The sequence below is a fragment of the Peromyscus leucopus genome, chromosome 10, assembly GCF_004664715.2.
Source record: "Peromyscus leucopus breed LL Stock chromosome 10, UCI_PerLeu_2.1, whole genome shotgun sequence".
In the NCBI taxonomy this organism is placed as follows: domain Eukaryota; kingdom Metazoa; phylum Chordata; class Mammalia; order Rodentia; family Cricetidae; genus Peromyscus; species Peromyscus leucopus.
Genome location: NC_051071.1, coordinates 18,064,763 through 18,080,595, shown reverse-complemented (window position 1 = coordinate 18,080,595; position 15,833 = coordinate 18,064,763). Strand labels below are relative to the sequence as shown.

At 44.6% G+C, this 15,833-nt stretch overlaps 1 protein-coding gene across 2 annotated transcripts in view; it reads left to right on the top strand.

Moving 5' to 3' along the window:
- The window catches only part of Egfr (epidermal growth factor receptor), a 171,821-nt gene extending 158,470 nt beyond the window's left edge, over positions 1 to 13,351 (top strand). Inside the window, exons 21-28 of one of the 2 annotated variants that reach the window (XM_028887422.2) lie at positions 3,435 to 3,590; positions 4,491 to 4,566; positions 5,905 to 6,051; positions 7,927 to 8,024; positions 8,793 to 8,960; positions 9,353 to 9,400; positions 10,206 to 10,311; positions 10,862 to 13,351. In XM_028887422.2, coding sequence (XP_028743255.1) covers positions 3,435 to 3,590; positions 4,491 to 4,566; positions 5,905 to 6,051; positions 7,927 to 8,024; positions 8,793 to 8,960; positions 9,353 to 9,400; positions 10,206 to 10,311; positions 10,862 to 11,223 — 1,161 coding nt within the window. In that variant the 3' untranslated portion in view covers positions 11,224 to 13,351. The remainder of the gene's footprint in view (positions 1 to 3,434; positions 3,591 to 4,490; positions 4,567 to 5,904; positions 6,052 to 7,926; positions 8,025 to 8,792; positions 8,961 to 9,352; positions 9,401 to 10,205; positions 10,312 to 10,861) is intronic. The other variant, XM_028887424.2, reaches the window with a different exon arrangement.
- The last annotated feature ends 2,482 nt before the right edge of the window (positions 13,352 to 15,833 follow it).

Below are 15,833 nucleotides of genomic sequence, written 5' to 3'. Positions count from 1 at the left end.
AGAAAGACCTTTGATATCCCTGTGAGACACACAACTAGGCCAGCCCTTTTCAACAGAAGCTCCAGTGTGGCTCTTTAAGTTTGTTTCTTAACTTCAGCTTTTCAAAAACCACTCTCACTATCCTATAGCAATTAAACAAAAATAAATATGTTAAACTCAATTAAAGTAAAAGGAATCAGGAAATGAGCCTCCCAAGGGGCCCTACAGGAGCCAGTGCTGATATTACTGTTTAGATTCTGAGAGTTCATAAGCAATATTACAGCTCTTATCTTTAGTGACCTGTTAAAATATAACCCTGTTGGATTCTGGGATGGCCTCTCAAACTGCCTTGAAAGTGTGTGACAGAGTGAAGTGGATAGACATGTGTCTACAATGGATCTAATCTCTCTGTCCCCAGTTTACTTGACTTAAGACCCTTGCTGAGCTGTGTACCTCAGAGCACCACGTGGCCACTCTCCTCTGGCTTTTCCAAACATTTTCTGAGGAAACCTGTGTTTATAGTAAAGCCATGATGCTCCTTGAGAGCCCTGAGCCTGTGGGTGTGATGAGTCAGCAGGGCTCCATGGGTTTATCAGGCTCGCACAATGACAGGGAGTTCTTGACACACCACCAAGTACTAGATTTTTGTTGTTTTGATTTTGATAGCACAAGCAGCGTTGGCCCAGCCAGCAAGTTTCATTCACAGACCACAGCAGGGGAAATTAGGATTAATCCCTATGGTGTCTGGAGACTGAGAACTTGTCTGAGAAGCAGGCTGCTCCAGGTCTCTAACAAGTTGGTCCTGTAGGTACCTAAACAGAGAGGCTGCTGCTGCACTGTGGTGGTAGCTGGTACATCCTCAGTACTTAGCACTGGTGCTATCATATCATTAAATTATTCGTTGTTTAACAAATGCTCAAAATGTGTCCCATGAACCAAATCCATGTTGAGCATTTTATTGTTGATTCAGACAGTGTCTCATATAGCCCAGACAGTGTCTCATATAGTTCAAGGGTAGCCTTGAACCCCTGATCCTCCTGGTGCTACCACTGAAGATCTTACTACAGCACTGCACCATCACCCCTGGGTCTCTGTTAGACATTTAAAGCAGCGAAATAAAAGTCAACACAGGTAGTTTGTGTATGTGTGGAGTTTGAAATGCACTCTCAAGATCTCCTTGTGAATTCAATAAGTGGGCAAAAGACAAGAAACTTTAGATAAAGGCGGAGAAAGGGAGAGGGGGACTGGTCCTCTGCATAGAGACTTGTGGCTTTCAGCCTGTGCAACATCCCCACAGTAGTTCCCAATGTGAACAAGGAATGAAAGAAAGACATGCTGGACAGTAATAGAAGACCGCAAGGGTGAGAGAGGGTAAGGATGAGAGGAGAGATGAAAAAGGGGGACAGGGAGGGAGAGAGAGGGGAAAGGGAGAGAGTGGGGGAGGGACAGGGAGGGAGAGAGAGAGGAAAGGGAGAGAGTGGGGGAGGGGCGGGGAGGGAGAGAGAGGGAAGGGGGAGAGTGGGGGCGAGAACCAGTGAGGACATTCTACCCAGGCAGAAGGCCAAGTGTTATCACCCCCTTTTCTAATGGGGAAAAGTTAGTATATAGAGTCCTTACTCTTAGAAGACACACGGGCGCCAAAGACCAGAACAGTTACAGTGCCAAAGATCAGAGTGGTGGCTGGAGCTGAGGAAGGAACAGCCTCTGAAGTGCCATCACACAGGAGAAAGGGGCAGAGAGAGGGAGTCTCGTGTTTGGAACTGTTTCTCTGGCCTCTGCTCCTTCCTGTCCTTTCGCTCCCCATCCATGATGTCTAACTTGGAAGTGCTAGTCCAGAAAAGACACTGCCGGTTTCCCCTTCACTTTTATTTCCTTGTGCATGCACATCTTCAAAAGAACCTGAAAAGCATCTAAAATACATAGGCTCTTTCTAAATAATATGATAGAGAGGGGGATAATTCTTGTTCACAAGAGGTGTGGACAGTGATTTATTTTCCAAGGAAAGAAAGACATCAAGGGTTTCCAAAATAGAACTCAAAGCTGCGTTTTTTGATAGCAGCCTCCTGGAAATCTACTCTCTTGAGATGGCTGGTTCTGTGCTCAAAAAGAACATTATTTCATTCTGATAGGCTAAGTCAACAATAATCTTTTATGTGAGAATCTGTGCACAAACAAGCAAACAGTTTGCCCAGAAGTTTAGGGGATGATCCTGGTCTATAGGTCTACTCTGACAATGCACTAAAGTGGAGTTGCATCCACCATCACGAAAACACTTTGACAAGAAGAGTTGGTTTAAGTCTCACATTTCCAGGGTGTCCTCGGCAAGCCCTGCTCTAGGTCAGCTCTGTGCAGGAGAGTTCATAAAGTATCAGTCTAATGGGAAGTGGGAGACGGGACCCACCCTCCTGGCCAGAGAGGAGAGGTGTATTTGCAAACAGAGGAGAGAGTGTGGAACAAAACACACAAGACTTCAGCGCACTTGACTCCTTCTCGCCCGTCCCTCTGGACGAGCCTGGTCCTGAATAGAGAAGGCGTTGCTGGTAAGCTAGTATCCGCAGACCAAATCAAGGTAAACTCCGGGGAGCTCAGCTCAGCTGATCCCACGCCAGAGAAGGAATAGAAGCCAAAAGTGATGCCCATCAGCCAGCAGGAGGAAAACTGCCCGTGACAGGGATGCCAGAAGGTTTAAGCAAAGACAGCGGTTCAAAGGAAGTGTTTCTGGGGGATTCACTGTGCATCAGTGTGCCCGCTACATTTCAAGCATTACCTCTTTATTGCTATTGTATCGGTGATTCCGATTGCAGCAGAATTGTGGGGCAGCCATGGGGGTGGTAAAGAATGGTGTCTTGTAAAACATACTCAACGCTGGGCAGTCTTCTTTGTTGGTAGCGACTCACAGAAGACAGCCCAAGGAAAATGACAAAAGGATGCCTGAACTCCACCAAGGAACCCTGCTTTGCCATAGTCTAGTGAGATTTGCACTAGCCCCCTTAAGATAAGGAAAGCTGAGGCCTGAGGCCTCGGAGAGGCTCCAGGTAGCAAGTTGTAGGGGAAGCAGCCACCTTAGGTCTGCACCCAACCTTTGAGTCTTACTCTATCACTGGCTTCTTCTACGTGTGTGTGTGTGTGTGTGTGTGTGTGTGTGTGTGTAATTTTTATTATTAAAAAAAAGATTTTCTTTCCTTTTACATACCAACACTTATTCCCTCTCCCTCCTCTTCTCCCGCTTCCCCCACCTACCCCCATCCCACCCCCTATTTATTCAGATGATTACTAATGTTTACCAACTTCGAGTTACAGAGTATGAAGGCTAACACTATATTCCCTGGTGTGGAGCAGCCCAGGGATTCTTTTGAACTTAACCTTGAGTTCAGGTGCATGAGCACCACCTTCAAAAGACACTGGGGAGCCTCTGGATGGTCCACTCTCTCACTGCAGGGCCCTCTGTGTTTCAGGGCATGAACTACCTGGAAGATCGGCGCTTGGTGCACCGTGACTTGGCAGCTAGGAATGTGCTGGTGAAGACACCACAGCATGTCAAGATCACAGATTTTGGGCTGGCCAAACTGCTTGGTGCCGAAGAGAAAGAATACCATGCAGAGGGAGGCAAAGTAAGGACCTAATAGCAGATCAGGAAGCGTCTCCCTGGCAACCAGACCCATCCCCCTACCTGTCAGCTGTGGGCAGCATTTGCCAAACATTCTGAGTGAGGTCACTGGAGCTGCCACCATGACCAGGGGTCTAGTCGGGGTCATCTCCTACTTTGTGAATGGAGTTTGGTGGGAGAGGTAGTGAAGAGGAAGACTGCCCCTCCCCACCCCCTGAGGCTAAAGAGAGCAAGTTCCAAACTCCAGGTGACATTAGCAACTGTTGAGTTCAACTCTCTCCTCCAGGAGGAAAACACCCTTCAAAAGACCAGCTGGGAAATATCACAGCTAATTTAGTAATACCCTCTCTTGAGACTCATATTGAATAAGCTGTGTTGTTCTGGGAGTTCCGGTGAGTCCGTGTGACTCACGCTGGGGACTGGTGGTGAGGAGGCTGGCTATCTTCCCTCTGTATTGTTTTTAGTTCCTTCAAGGCCTCAGCACAGCAGTGAGGGGTACACAGCCCTGCCAGACCCCCCAGTTGACCCCCAGCCACCCCCAGCTACAGCCCTCTTATCATGCTGACAGCATGGCCCTAAATAGCACTGTCAACCCCGTGAACTTGGTTATTGAAAACACAATCCAAAGTCTGGGAGCTAGGGCTGCAGGGAAATACCACAGCCTTAGTTCGTCAAAATAGTCCATCGCCCAAAATGCTCTCAGCTACAACTTTCATGAAGTGGCTCTGGGACCATCTGTTCTCTGGGATATTTAAAAACCCCTACTGAGAGGAAGACCCAAAGCCTGGCAGGGAGGTCAACTGGCTTTCCACATTAGTCATTTGTAATTACACCTAGAGCGACTAGATTTTTTTCAGCTGTAAGCTAATAGTCTTCTTGCTTCTTTATTTCCCATCGTCCCAAGGTACCTATCAAATGGATGGCTTTGGAATCAATTTTACACCGAATTTATACACACCAAAGTGATGTCTGGAGCTATGGTGAGTCAAAACTCTGACGCTAATGAAATTGTAGTAGGGCTAAGCTGGTTCTTATTATTTGTTAATTGACATTATGTGCTCTGACATGCAAGTGTTACCTTTCAAGACAGTGAGCATTAATAACAGAGTTGCTGTGTCTGTCTACTGCACTAAGAGAATCTGACAAAGGACAGACCACACCAAGTATCACTAGAGACAGCCATGAACTCAGGCTGCAAGGGAGGTCATAGAGGGAAGAGGGCCAGGATGTGGGCTAAGCCTCTGCCTACAGAAGTCAAACAGACGTAAGCTCTTGCTTTGAACTTGAAGGGAACCAAAGAAAGACAACAAATGAGGTTTCATGGGGGAAGCATTTCTGATAAAGAAACGATGTTTTCTCATGAAACAGCTAAGATGGTTGTTTCATCTGGTACTTGATTTAATATCTCTGTGTCAAAGAGAGTAGCTTGGCAAGGGTGAACCATGAGGATAACTGTAGGAAGTAAATAAGAACAGGAAAGCAGTTACTGCTTGTTGCTCAAGAAAGAACCACCTCCCCAGGGCCCAGTTCTTCTCAACACAGCATAGCCATGCACAGGACTGTGCTTCCTGTGCACAGGGTGACCACTCTTGCCAAGCCTGCCTTGCATGCTCTTCCCTTATCTTGAGCCTATAGTGGCCTCATCAGTGATGCCCTTGGTTGCTGTGTCTGGCGCTTGGTCCTTGAATTTCTCCCAGCAGTTCACGGAAAGCTTGGAAAACACTGCCGTTATGAAACACAACCCTCACCTCAAAGGGAATCAGGGGTGGTTTATTCTGACCCAGACATGGGTGGTCATCACCAAGAAACACAAATTCAGGCTACCCTGAACATTTCCCATGGAAGCAGACATATCAGATTATATTAGCTCTAGGACAAAGAACATTATATGTCAAATGCTTTGCAGTTTACAACCATATTCATGCAGTCCTTATGTCCACTACTGTGAGTATAAGGCGCTCAGGGCAGCTGGGTAAGTGGGCGGACCTTGTTCTGTGGCAAACTCATACTTTACAGTTGTCCTTATCTTAAGGTTATTACTGAACTATTCCACTTATCAGTCAGCAGCTATATGCCTCACATTAAGCTAAACATTTTGTGTATAAGACTTTACTAGATCCTTGAAGCCATGCTACGAAACAGATATTATTATCCTACCTGATAGGCAAACCAAAGGTGTCAGTAGTAAAGCCAATGGCTCAAGGCTATAGGAACATAAGTTTTTAAATACTGAGCAACAACAATAACCAAAGATTAGGTAGTATGTTGCCCATTAACTCATGAAGCAATAACTTTCCTTGCCTGCTTTGTCTGCTCAGGAGTCACTGTGTGGGAACTGATGACCTTTGGGTCCAAGCCTTATGATGGAATCCCTGCAAGTGAGATCTCGTCCATCCTAGAGAAAGGAGAGCGCCTTCCACAGCCACCTATCTGCACCATCGACGTCTACATGATCATGGTCAAGTGTGAGTGACTGGAGTGACCATCCATACTTATGGAGATGGGTCTGGGAGGACTTAACTACTCTTAGCCAAATATCCAAGGCCTTTATTTCCCTGAAGAAACATCATCAGTCTTTAAGGCAGGCACACAATTCCAGAAACGTCATAAACACCTCCTGCAAACATTCTTTAGGAATCACTTGCTTGACTCATCCTGACCTCATATTTTCCCATATTTGCAAGCAAATAAACTAAAGTCTTTCATAATCCATTATTCCAAAGTATTCTATTCTCTGAGTTGTCCAATGACCTTACAATGTTGCCTTACATTTTGAGACCTGTTGCCAGAGAGACTTAATGTTTTCAAAATGCCTAACAATGAGTAACCATGGGAATTTGATAGAATCAACATTTCTGCTCTGGCTTAAACCTTCAAACAGTGGGTTTACGTGAGGTCTCCTGTAGTATAGCAGTTAATCATTTTAATGCCAACAGGAGTGTGCATTTGGATCAGTGCTCTTATTTCACACAAATCACAAGTGTGCTCAGCTCTGAAAATAACATTACACATGTGATAGCCTTGGCATCAAAGCATAGTACAGGAATATGGCAGAGCCACTGGCTCTCTCAGTTTACTTTCTGTTGCAGTGATAAAACATTGACCAAAAGCAGCTTGGAGAGGAGTGTGTTTATTAGGCTTAACAGCCTACTGCCCATCATCAAGAAAAGCCGGGGCAAGCGCTCAACTCAGGAACCCGGAAGTAGGTTCTGAAGCAGAGACCATGGAAGAATGCTACTTACTGACTTGCTCTCCCTGGTCCCCTCAGCCTGCTTTCTTACACACCTGAAAACCACCAGCCTAGGGGTGGCACCACCTACCATGGGCTGGACCCTCCCACATGACTCATTAATCAAGAAAAGGCCTGAGGACTTGCTGACAGGGCAATCTAATGGAGGCATTTCCTCAATTGAAGTTTCCTCTTCCCAGATGACTCTAGCTTATTTCAAGTTGACAAAAACTAACCAGAGCACAGCCGGGTTAATATAAATAACAATGTATCTCTGAACTTTAGACCAGAGAGTTGATCTTTTCTCACTGCTTTGGTTTGTGCTGAGGAAGCTGAGGCCCAGAAAGGTTACATGATATGTCTAAGGTCACATAGCAGTTTGGCCTAAAATAGTTTGACATCCAGTTGAAACAAAATAAATGTGAATCCCCAAAAGGCACAATGATTTCAAGTCCACAGTTTATCCTCCCCATCACTGAATCTATATTTAGATCATTGTGCAATCCCGTGCACCAATGTGGCTGTTAAATATATCTTCACACAGAAGGTAATAGCTTTATGAGGCTCTAGGGTCAGTCCCCAGCACGGCAAAATAAATAAATAACAGGACATGGATGCAGCCTTGTCACGTGTATGGATGGTAACTGATTGTAGAAGGCCATGATATTTCTCTGAATTTAATTTGGTTTCCAGTCTGGAAGGCTATGGAGTGCACACCGAAGCCAGAGCAGTCCAGTAGTGACTGCTACACAGCACTACTCTGTGATCACTAAAGACTACAGTACAACAATGATGACTAAGGAAGAACAGGTGTAAGAACACGAGAGTGTCTTATTGTTGCTCTGACTTAAAGGTATTGTGTAGGGCTGGAGATGAATGCACAAGTCCCTGGGTTCGATCCCTTAATGGCAACAATAACTTCTCATGGACTGTGAGAACCAACCAGTGTCCACTCTTGTGACAAGACTGTGAAGTCAGCCCCAAAGATTCTGTGTCTTTCTTCATCATTCATTTGCCCAGAAAGCTCACAGCATAAGTGCTCTAAGCGACTCTCTCTTTACCATTTCTTGCAGGGCTCTAATTGCTCTACTTTTCTTCGTTCTTTTCTCAGGCTGGATGATAGATGCTGATAGCCGCCCAAAGTTCCGGGAGTTGATTGTTGAATTCTCCAAAATGGCCCGAGACCCCCAGCGCTACCTTGTTATCCAGGTACCGGGCTACAGTTTGTACTTCCATCAATAAAATCCTTCCAACAGCTCCTGATACCACTGTGCTGGGTCAACACAACCTGTGGGACATTTTCTTGTTCATAAATCCTTTTGTGTATTGGAGCTGCCTCAGTAACAACACAATGATTCTGAACTACATGGGGATAAGTGGTGGGTCCCACCCAGCTCCAAAGTCACCATATCACTTGAGCAGTCCTACCTGGACCCAACCTGTTCCTCAGGTTCACATGTCAGTCATCTTATATTTTGGCTCATTAGAGCCCTGGCTTTGCTAAACAGAGAAGCAAGACTTCACTGGCAACCTACATGGCTTCCATCCTTGACTTTGTCTTCATCCCTGTGCCACCTGGTACAACCAATCAGCCCATTTCCTCATCTATTTCTGAAATAACAAAATCAAGATCGTTTGACTTTGTGGGTTTTAAGCTTCAGTAAAATAATATATGCAAAACACCTTGTATAACATTGTGTAGGGGACAGTAAATGTCCCCATCGCTTCTTCTTCTCCTTCCTCTTAAGCGGTTTTTCATACGCAGGCTGTCAGAACTGGATTTCTGTCTTTTATTACCTTGCAAAGCATCCACACATTAGTATGCCACGGGCCATGTATCTGAGAGCCATGAAGGTCGCATGATAATTAAAGCGACAAGCCTGCAGACACCTGTTGATAGAGACTCTCACTCTGTGGCCAGGAAGCAGAAGAGCAGCTCTATTGCCCCTTCTAATGGTCTCAAAATCTCTGCCCCAGGGGGATGAAAGAATGCATTTGCCGAGCCCTACAGACTCCAATTTCTACCGAGCCCTGATGGATGAAGAGGACATGGAAGACGTGGTTGATGCTGACGAGTACCTCATCCCACAGCAAGGCTTCTTCAGTAGCCCATCCACATCTCGGACTCCCCTCTTGAGTTCTCTGGTATGCGCTTGCTCTTTCTCCCTCTCCCTCTCCCTCTCCCTCTCCCTCTCCCCCTCCCCCTCCCCTTCCCCCTCCCCCCCTCTCTCCCCACTCCCCTGATTTATATTGATTAATTGCCATTTTCTAGATTATACTTGGAGAAAAAGAAGTAAATTCTAACAAAACGGAACCTAGCATCATAATCAACAGTTATTTATTTTGTTGCCTGGTTTTCCTAAAGCTATAATTCAAGACAAAAATCTTCTCTCCAAAAAAAAAAATTGCTTCCATCCAAAACATTAAACACCTTGAAATATTTCTACTCTGTGAGACCTATCTCTTGCATCCGCTGGAAATGGGTGAGAATGTACCAGTGTACCATGAGCAACATTGCTTTCTTTCTTTTTTTCCAGAGTGCAAACAGCAACAATTCCACTGTGGCTTGCATTAACAGAAATGGGGTATGTATGAGCATGTTACAAACCAGCATCAAATAAGCTGGTTTTCAAGCCCTGTTACACAGGGAAAGTGCCCATCTCTGCCCACATCTGCTGATGTTCCTTGCTACACATTCTTTTCCACACCATGGCTTCTTTGACTGGAATCCTAAGGCCAGTCAAAGTGATTACTTATCGCACGATCACGGGAAGTGTAGTTCACAGGTAGACTGCATCAGCATCACCTAAAGCTGTTAGAAATGAAGATGTTCAGGTCTCCAGCAGATCTACCAGCAGGATCTGTGGGGATGCCACTAGTGCTGGCATGAGCCCTCCAAGTCACACAGAACATGATGAAGTGTAATGCAGAAGCCACCACACCACTAATTCAATTTTAAATAGCATAAAATAAAATATAAAATTCAACTCGTCACACACCCCGAGTGTTCAGTAGCCACATGTGGCACGTGACGGCCTTATTATGCAACACAGATTAGAAGGCATCGCCATCCCTTCAGGACGTTCTGTTCGATGTACTGATCAAGACATTGTCTGCCCCTAACCCAATGGAACAGGCGTCACTTCGCAGCTTGTCAGAAATCTGCTTTCCCAGACTTGGACTCCATCAAGTCTACTTTGTCTGTTTTTGTGACAGAGTCTGTGTAGCCCAGCTGGCCTTGAACTCATGATCCTCATGTCTCAGCCTCTAAAGGTCTGAAATCAGAAGCACATGCCACCATACCCAGCTTGAATGTGCATTTTAATGAGACCACAGGTGGAGTTAACCTATAACAAAGTCTGAGTAATCCTCACTGGACTTTCTCCCCAGCAGAGCTGCCGTCTCAAGGAAGACGGCTTCTTGCAGCGGTACAGCTCCGACCCCACCGGTGCCTTAACTGAGGACAGCATAGACGACACATTCCTCCCTGTGCCTGGTGAGTAGCTTGCTCAGGAAATAGTCATTGGCCTTGCTGTCTGCCCTCATTTCCTTCGGCACGAGTCGGTTGTTTCTTTCCAAGTCATCCAGCGGTGGAGACTGGCATATCTGTAGATATGGCGAAGGGAGTAAGAAGAAACAGGGGAACGTGAGCATGCGTGAGGCCTGTGTCAAACGCAAGTTACAGCTGGGTTTTCTGCAGATTTGTTGGGTTGGAAGCAAGTAGCGAAAGTGTCCATGAATGTATTCATTTACATACAAAAGATGGATATATGTGTCTTTTCTCTCTCTCTTTCACACACACCCTTATACATCTTCCATTAAATTTGCAAAACCCACATGTGCCCATGTGCTTTGAGAAGAACAGAAAATATCACAGTTTATTGGTCATCTCCACAGTACTCCCAGAACTTCCCTGCCCTCTGACATCAATTGTCTCACTAAAGAGGTTTGCAGAGTTCCCAGAAATTTCAGAGCCATGAAGTTCTGCTTTGGGAATCTTGGGACGAAGCTCTACTAATTCACATGTGCTTTCTTTTTCTTTTCAGAATATATAAACCAATCTGTCCCCAAAAGGCCAGCAGGCTCTGTGCAGAACCCCGTCTATCACAATCAGCCCCTGCATCCAGCTGCTGGCAGAGACCTGCATTATCAAAATCCCCATAGCAACGCAGTGGGCAACCCTGAGTATCTCAACACTGCCCAGCCTCCCTGTGTCAGCGGTGGCTTTGCCAGCACTGCCCTCTGGGCTCCAAAAGGCAGCCACCAAATGAGCCTGGACAACCCCGATTACCAACAGGACTTCTTTCCCCAGGAAGCCAAGCCAAATGGCATCTTTAAGGGTCCCACCGCTGAAAATGCAGAATACCTACGGGCAGCACCACCGAGCAGCGAGTTTATTGGAGCCTGACGTGGAGGGATGTCATACCAGCTATAAAATTGGCAGACTTTGCAGAAGCCCAGGACCAAGCCATGGCAGCACCTCCACTCCTGACAGCCATGCCCATCTTGTGCCAAACGTCAGGCCCTCAGACTGGTTTAAAACTGTAACTTTGATGGGCTTTGTCTTTGACCCAAGATGTGAGCCCCTCCCCTGACACACTTTGGGGAGTTGAAGGTACATTTTTTGATCTTCAAACTGGGAAGAGTCTACACACACACACACACACACACACACACACACACACACACACACAAAGGCATCCATCAAGAATGTTGTCCATTGGAACTGAAGTTTACCTCATGGTGAGGTGCATTGGGGAAAAAACACACATAAGGAGATTTGCTGCATAGGGACCTGCATTGGGTTTTTATTTTCTTTACCGATTTGATTCGTGGGCTCTTCCAAGAAGGGAGAAGCTTGTTTGCGGTATGTATTACACAGAGTTGCTTGGAGCCAACTGTTGCCAGACAGTTGGTTCCACCAGCTCTGCTTCAAGACACTTCTGTGGCAAGACAACTAAAAGCCCTGCATGCCCTGAGCAGGCCACACGTGTACAGCATGAAATCATGGCTGGTACCATAGGATAAGCCACTCTGTTACTCACCGGGCGGGCGGGGCTGGGAGAAGAAGGATGAAGGGGTAGAATTTTCCCTCAGACTTACTTTTGTAGAAATATGTCCCTCAAGCCACACTCGTTTACTTACCAGTGTTTTCTGACTCTTAGGATTCCTTGTATGTTTTCCGTTTCATTGTTTTGAGTTGTAATATGCTTTCCCGTCTTGATGTCATAAAGTCAGAAAGAAAAAAAAAAAACAGTATTATCAAAGAACAACCATGATGCCACATTTGAACCATCAGTGTTCTACCCAAAAGCCTTTAATCAAGATGGGGTGACAATGCAAAAGTTCAGAGGAATATACCCCAAAATTTGAGTCTCAGCATTGTGTCTGTTGAAGCATGGATCAGGAGACCACAAAAGTGATGCTGCTCTTCAAATCCACTTTGCCTTCACCCCCTCTAGACCCCAAAATTAGTATAAACCACACATGGAGAATAATCTTTTTGCTCATTTTTATAAGTGTTTACTGGAGATATATTTTCCTCCCTGGTAAGCTGCCACCAACATTTTCTTTCCCTTTGAGAGAAAATGATCTAGGCTACTGTGTAACAAGTCACAGACCGTGGTAAGCACCACATGCAGGTTCCCAGAGAAAGAATCTTGAGAATGGAGTGGAACTCAGGTGACAAGCATGCAACCTGAGTTTGAAAAACATGGCAATGCTTCCATGGATGCTTTTCAGAAGAAACTCATCCCCAAATAACCCCACTGTCACCGGTGCCTCCAGCTACTCAAGGTCTCAGTGCTTGTTCTTATTTTGGCCATCCTTGCAGCCCAATGAGTTAAGAGCTGTCTTTGGTAAAACAATATTTTAATGCTCCTGGTATTCATCCCTTCCCATTTATCAAGAGGTGGGTAGAAATGGACTTATAAATACTAACCATAAGGCAAAATAATGAATGCCAAGTACATTATATCAGCCAGGCACCAAGAGCACAGACTAGGGATGATCTAGAAAGTTCACAAAGGAAATAATATTGCCCATTGTCCTCTGAGATTTAAAAGGGAATGGAAAGTATGTTTCCTTAGAGAATTCAACCAAGAGAGCAATGACTGAGAACTCTACTAGTAAGTCAGGTGCAAGGCCAAGTTAGTCATCCTGCTGCTCCCTCAAGCCTGGTAATGAGGCTTGCAGCATTCCCTGGGTTTCCTAACTGTTGTCCACTTCTGGCAATGTCAGGCTGTCATCTACAAAAATAAGTAGTTAGAAAATTAAGCAACATTTCTAGAGATTGAAATTCCAAGCCATTGCCAGGAAACACCGCATGGATCGTTTATCCACGGAGAATGCAGAGGAAACATTTAGGCAGGTGTTTGTTCTAAATTGGAATTCAAAATGACCCTGTCACTTGTCGGGCAGGTGATTGGTGAGGGAAAGCGTAGAAAGCCAGTCAAACTGTAGCAATGAAATCTTAGTATTTTTGTACTTTGAAACACTTTTCTTATAACAAAATAAAGTAGCAAAAACTACTCAAACTTGCTTTTCTTCTTATTTAAATATCCTTCCTAAAGTTTAGTTGTTGTCAGGGTTAAGGTTTTGTTTGCCAACCTGTCCTCACTGTATCTGTGTGGTAGACACAGGGCTGTGAGAGCTGCAAGGCAGACCCTTTAAAGCAGTCATTCTCAACCTGTGGGTCATGACCCCTTGGGGGGTCAAAGGACCCTTTCATAGAGGTCACCTAAGAATATCGGAAAACACAGGTATTTACATTACAATTCAAAACAGTAGCAAAATTACAATTATAAGTAGCAATGAAAATAATTTTATTTTTGGGTGTCACCACAACATGAAGAATTGTATTCAAGGTCGTTAGGAAGGTTGAGAGCCACTGCTTTAAAGGGACCTTAACAGCCATTGGTGTAAAATAAGTACAGAGAGGGAAGGCACTGTGCTGGGTCCATCATTCTGTTACATCCCGTCAGCTTATTTCAGCTTTACTCTTCCATTACATAACCAGACCCATATACCTCCCAGGACATCTCCCTACTAATTGTCTCTCCGTCCAATCTTAGATGAGCTTTTCCTATACCCTAGCCCCACCCTTGGGTAGTTCAGGGGAAAATAAACATATGGAACTAACACTTAAAATGGGCACAAACATTATACATATGATCTACCAGGAGCCCCTATCATGATACTCTATGAAAATTACTTTTTACCTCATGATGGGAAATGATAATCTCTTAAATCCTAGATTTTCTGTGAGTCCTGCTGCCATGAACTTTATAGATAGAAGACCTGTTGGGGGGGGGGGACCAAATTGCATTCCAGCTAATGATAACGCAGTTTAGGCATTTGTTGAACACTGTTTTGTGCCTTAGAATCCCATTCCATCCCAAAACTGTAGACATGAAAGAGCCTTGAACTGTATAAGCGTTAAAGGACTGGGTCTTGAGCTGTGCTACCATGAGACATTTCCAGCCAGTAGAGTTTCAGCTTGATTCTTCTTAAGCCCATGGACTTTTCCGAGTACCCCCAGGATATCCAATAAATACCAAAGTTTCAAGAATCACTGTTGCAGAAAAAAGTGAAGACTTGAAAAAAGGACCCTCTGCAGTCATTCATTTGCCCATCTGCAGTCATTCATTTTGGTCCTCGAGTTGCACTTGTATAAGACAAAGCTGGTACATGATGCTTATGTACCTACTTCTACCCTCACTGCCAATGAGAATTCCCTGAAGAGCTTAGAAAGATTTCCCCAGACCTTACAGTCTAGTCCAGTCAGAATCCCAGAGATGCACCCCACCGTTGATTCTAAGAGAGCCTGGGGTGAAGTCCTCATCTGCACCCCCTCTTCGTCATTTGTACAGGTCTGCCACTGCCTCTACCTGCCAAAAGTCAGAGCTGAATAAAGCATGGATAGGGGAGACACTCCCTGACACATGGAACAGAAAATTGGCAGTCACCACTTTGCCTGAGACTTGGCCACAAATGTGGCCTTTCCAAAATCCAGCTCTCCCTCCATCTTTTTTTTTTTTTTTTTTTTCAGTATAACCTTTATCCTAAAAATGGCAAATATCTAAATCAGAGCCTTGCTAAAGTTCTGGGACATCTTGCTAAAGTCCTGGGACATTTTGTATTATCTAAGAAACAAGTCATAAAAACCAACCTCCTCCCACCCCCCACACTGAATGAGCTGTTCTCATTCAAGAAGCAGATGTTAAAATTTTGCTTAATCTCCACTTTCTTTTGATAAGCATGTATTTGTATTATCACATAATGATCTGTTTACATTTCCTTGCTTGGGGGCTGTAAAACCTTAACTGAGCAGAAACCCTGCCTCCTTTTCCCAGCCACACCTGCCATTCCAGAGACAAACATCTTTGTACTGTTAAAGCCACATTTCGACAGAATTTGTAAATATAAATGTATTTTTGTAACATTTTTTTCAGTATTTTCTCTTTTTTTATGTAGCACTGAACTTTGTAAAGTATTTTTTTTTAAGGAAACTCATTTTTTAACTAAAAAAACTGTATGCTTTAGAAAAACTGCAATAGAATCAAAATTTGAAATTGAAATATTTGCTTAAAAAATGGTTCAGCAGAGGTGAGGGGATGTCTCTTTTCTCTTAGGTGAGTGTGCAGCCTCATTGCTGAGCTAAGCTAGGTGGGTCATTGCCACAGTGAATGGGAGGAGGTCCTTTCAGAATCCTTCCAGGCAGAAAACATGGAAGGCACACAAACTTAGTGCTGTGCTGATCTGAGCAGGAGCTGTGGACTCTGAGCCAATGTTCACACAGGAATTGCTGCCTGCTCATCACTGCTAGAAGAATTTAAATGTGTGTCCTTCTCAGATCATCTGCTAACATGACCTTGTAAATGTAAGAGATCTGATAACACAACACTTCATCGGTTTACATATACTGATATGACATTAAGGCCAATTATTTTGTTTTTATATTTACAAATGTCGTTCACTTACTACTATGTACTAGACATGTCTGGAAAGCCATAATAA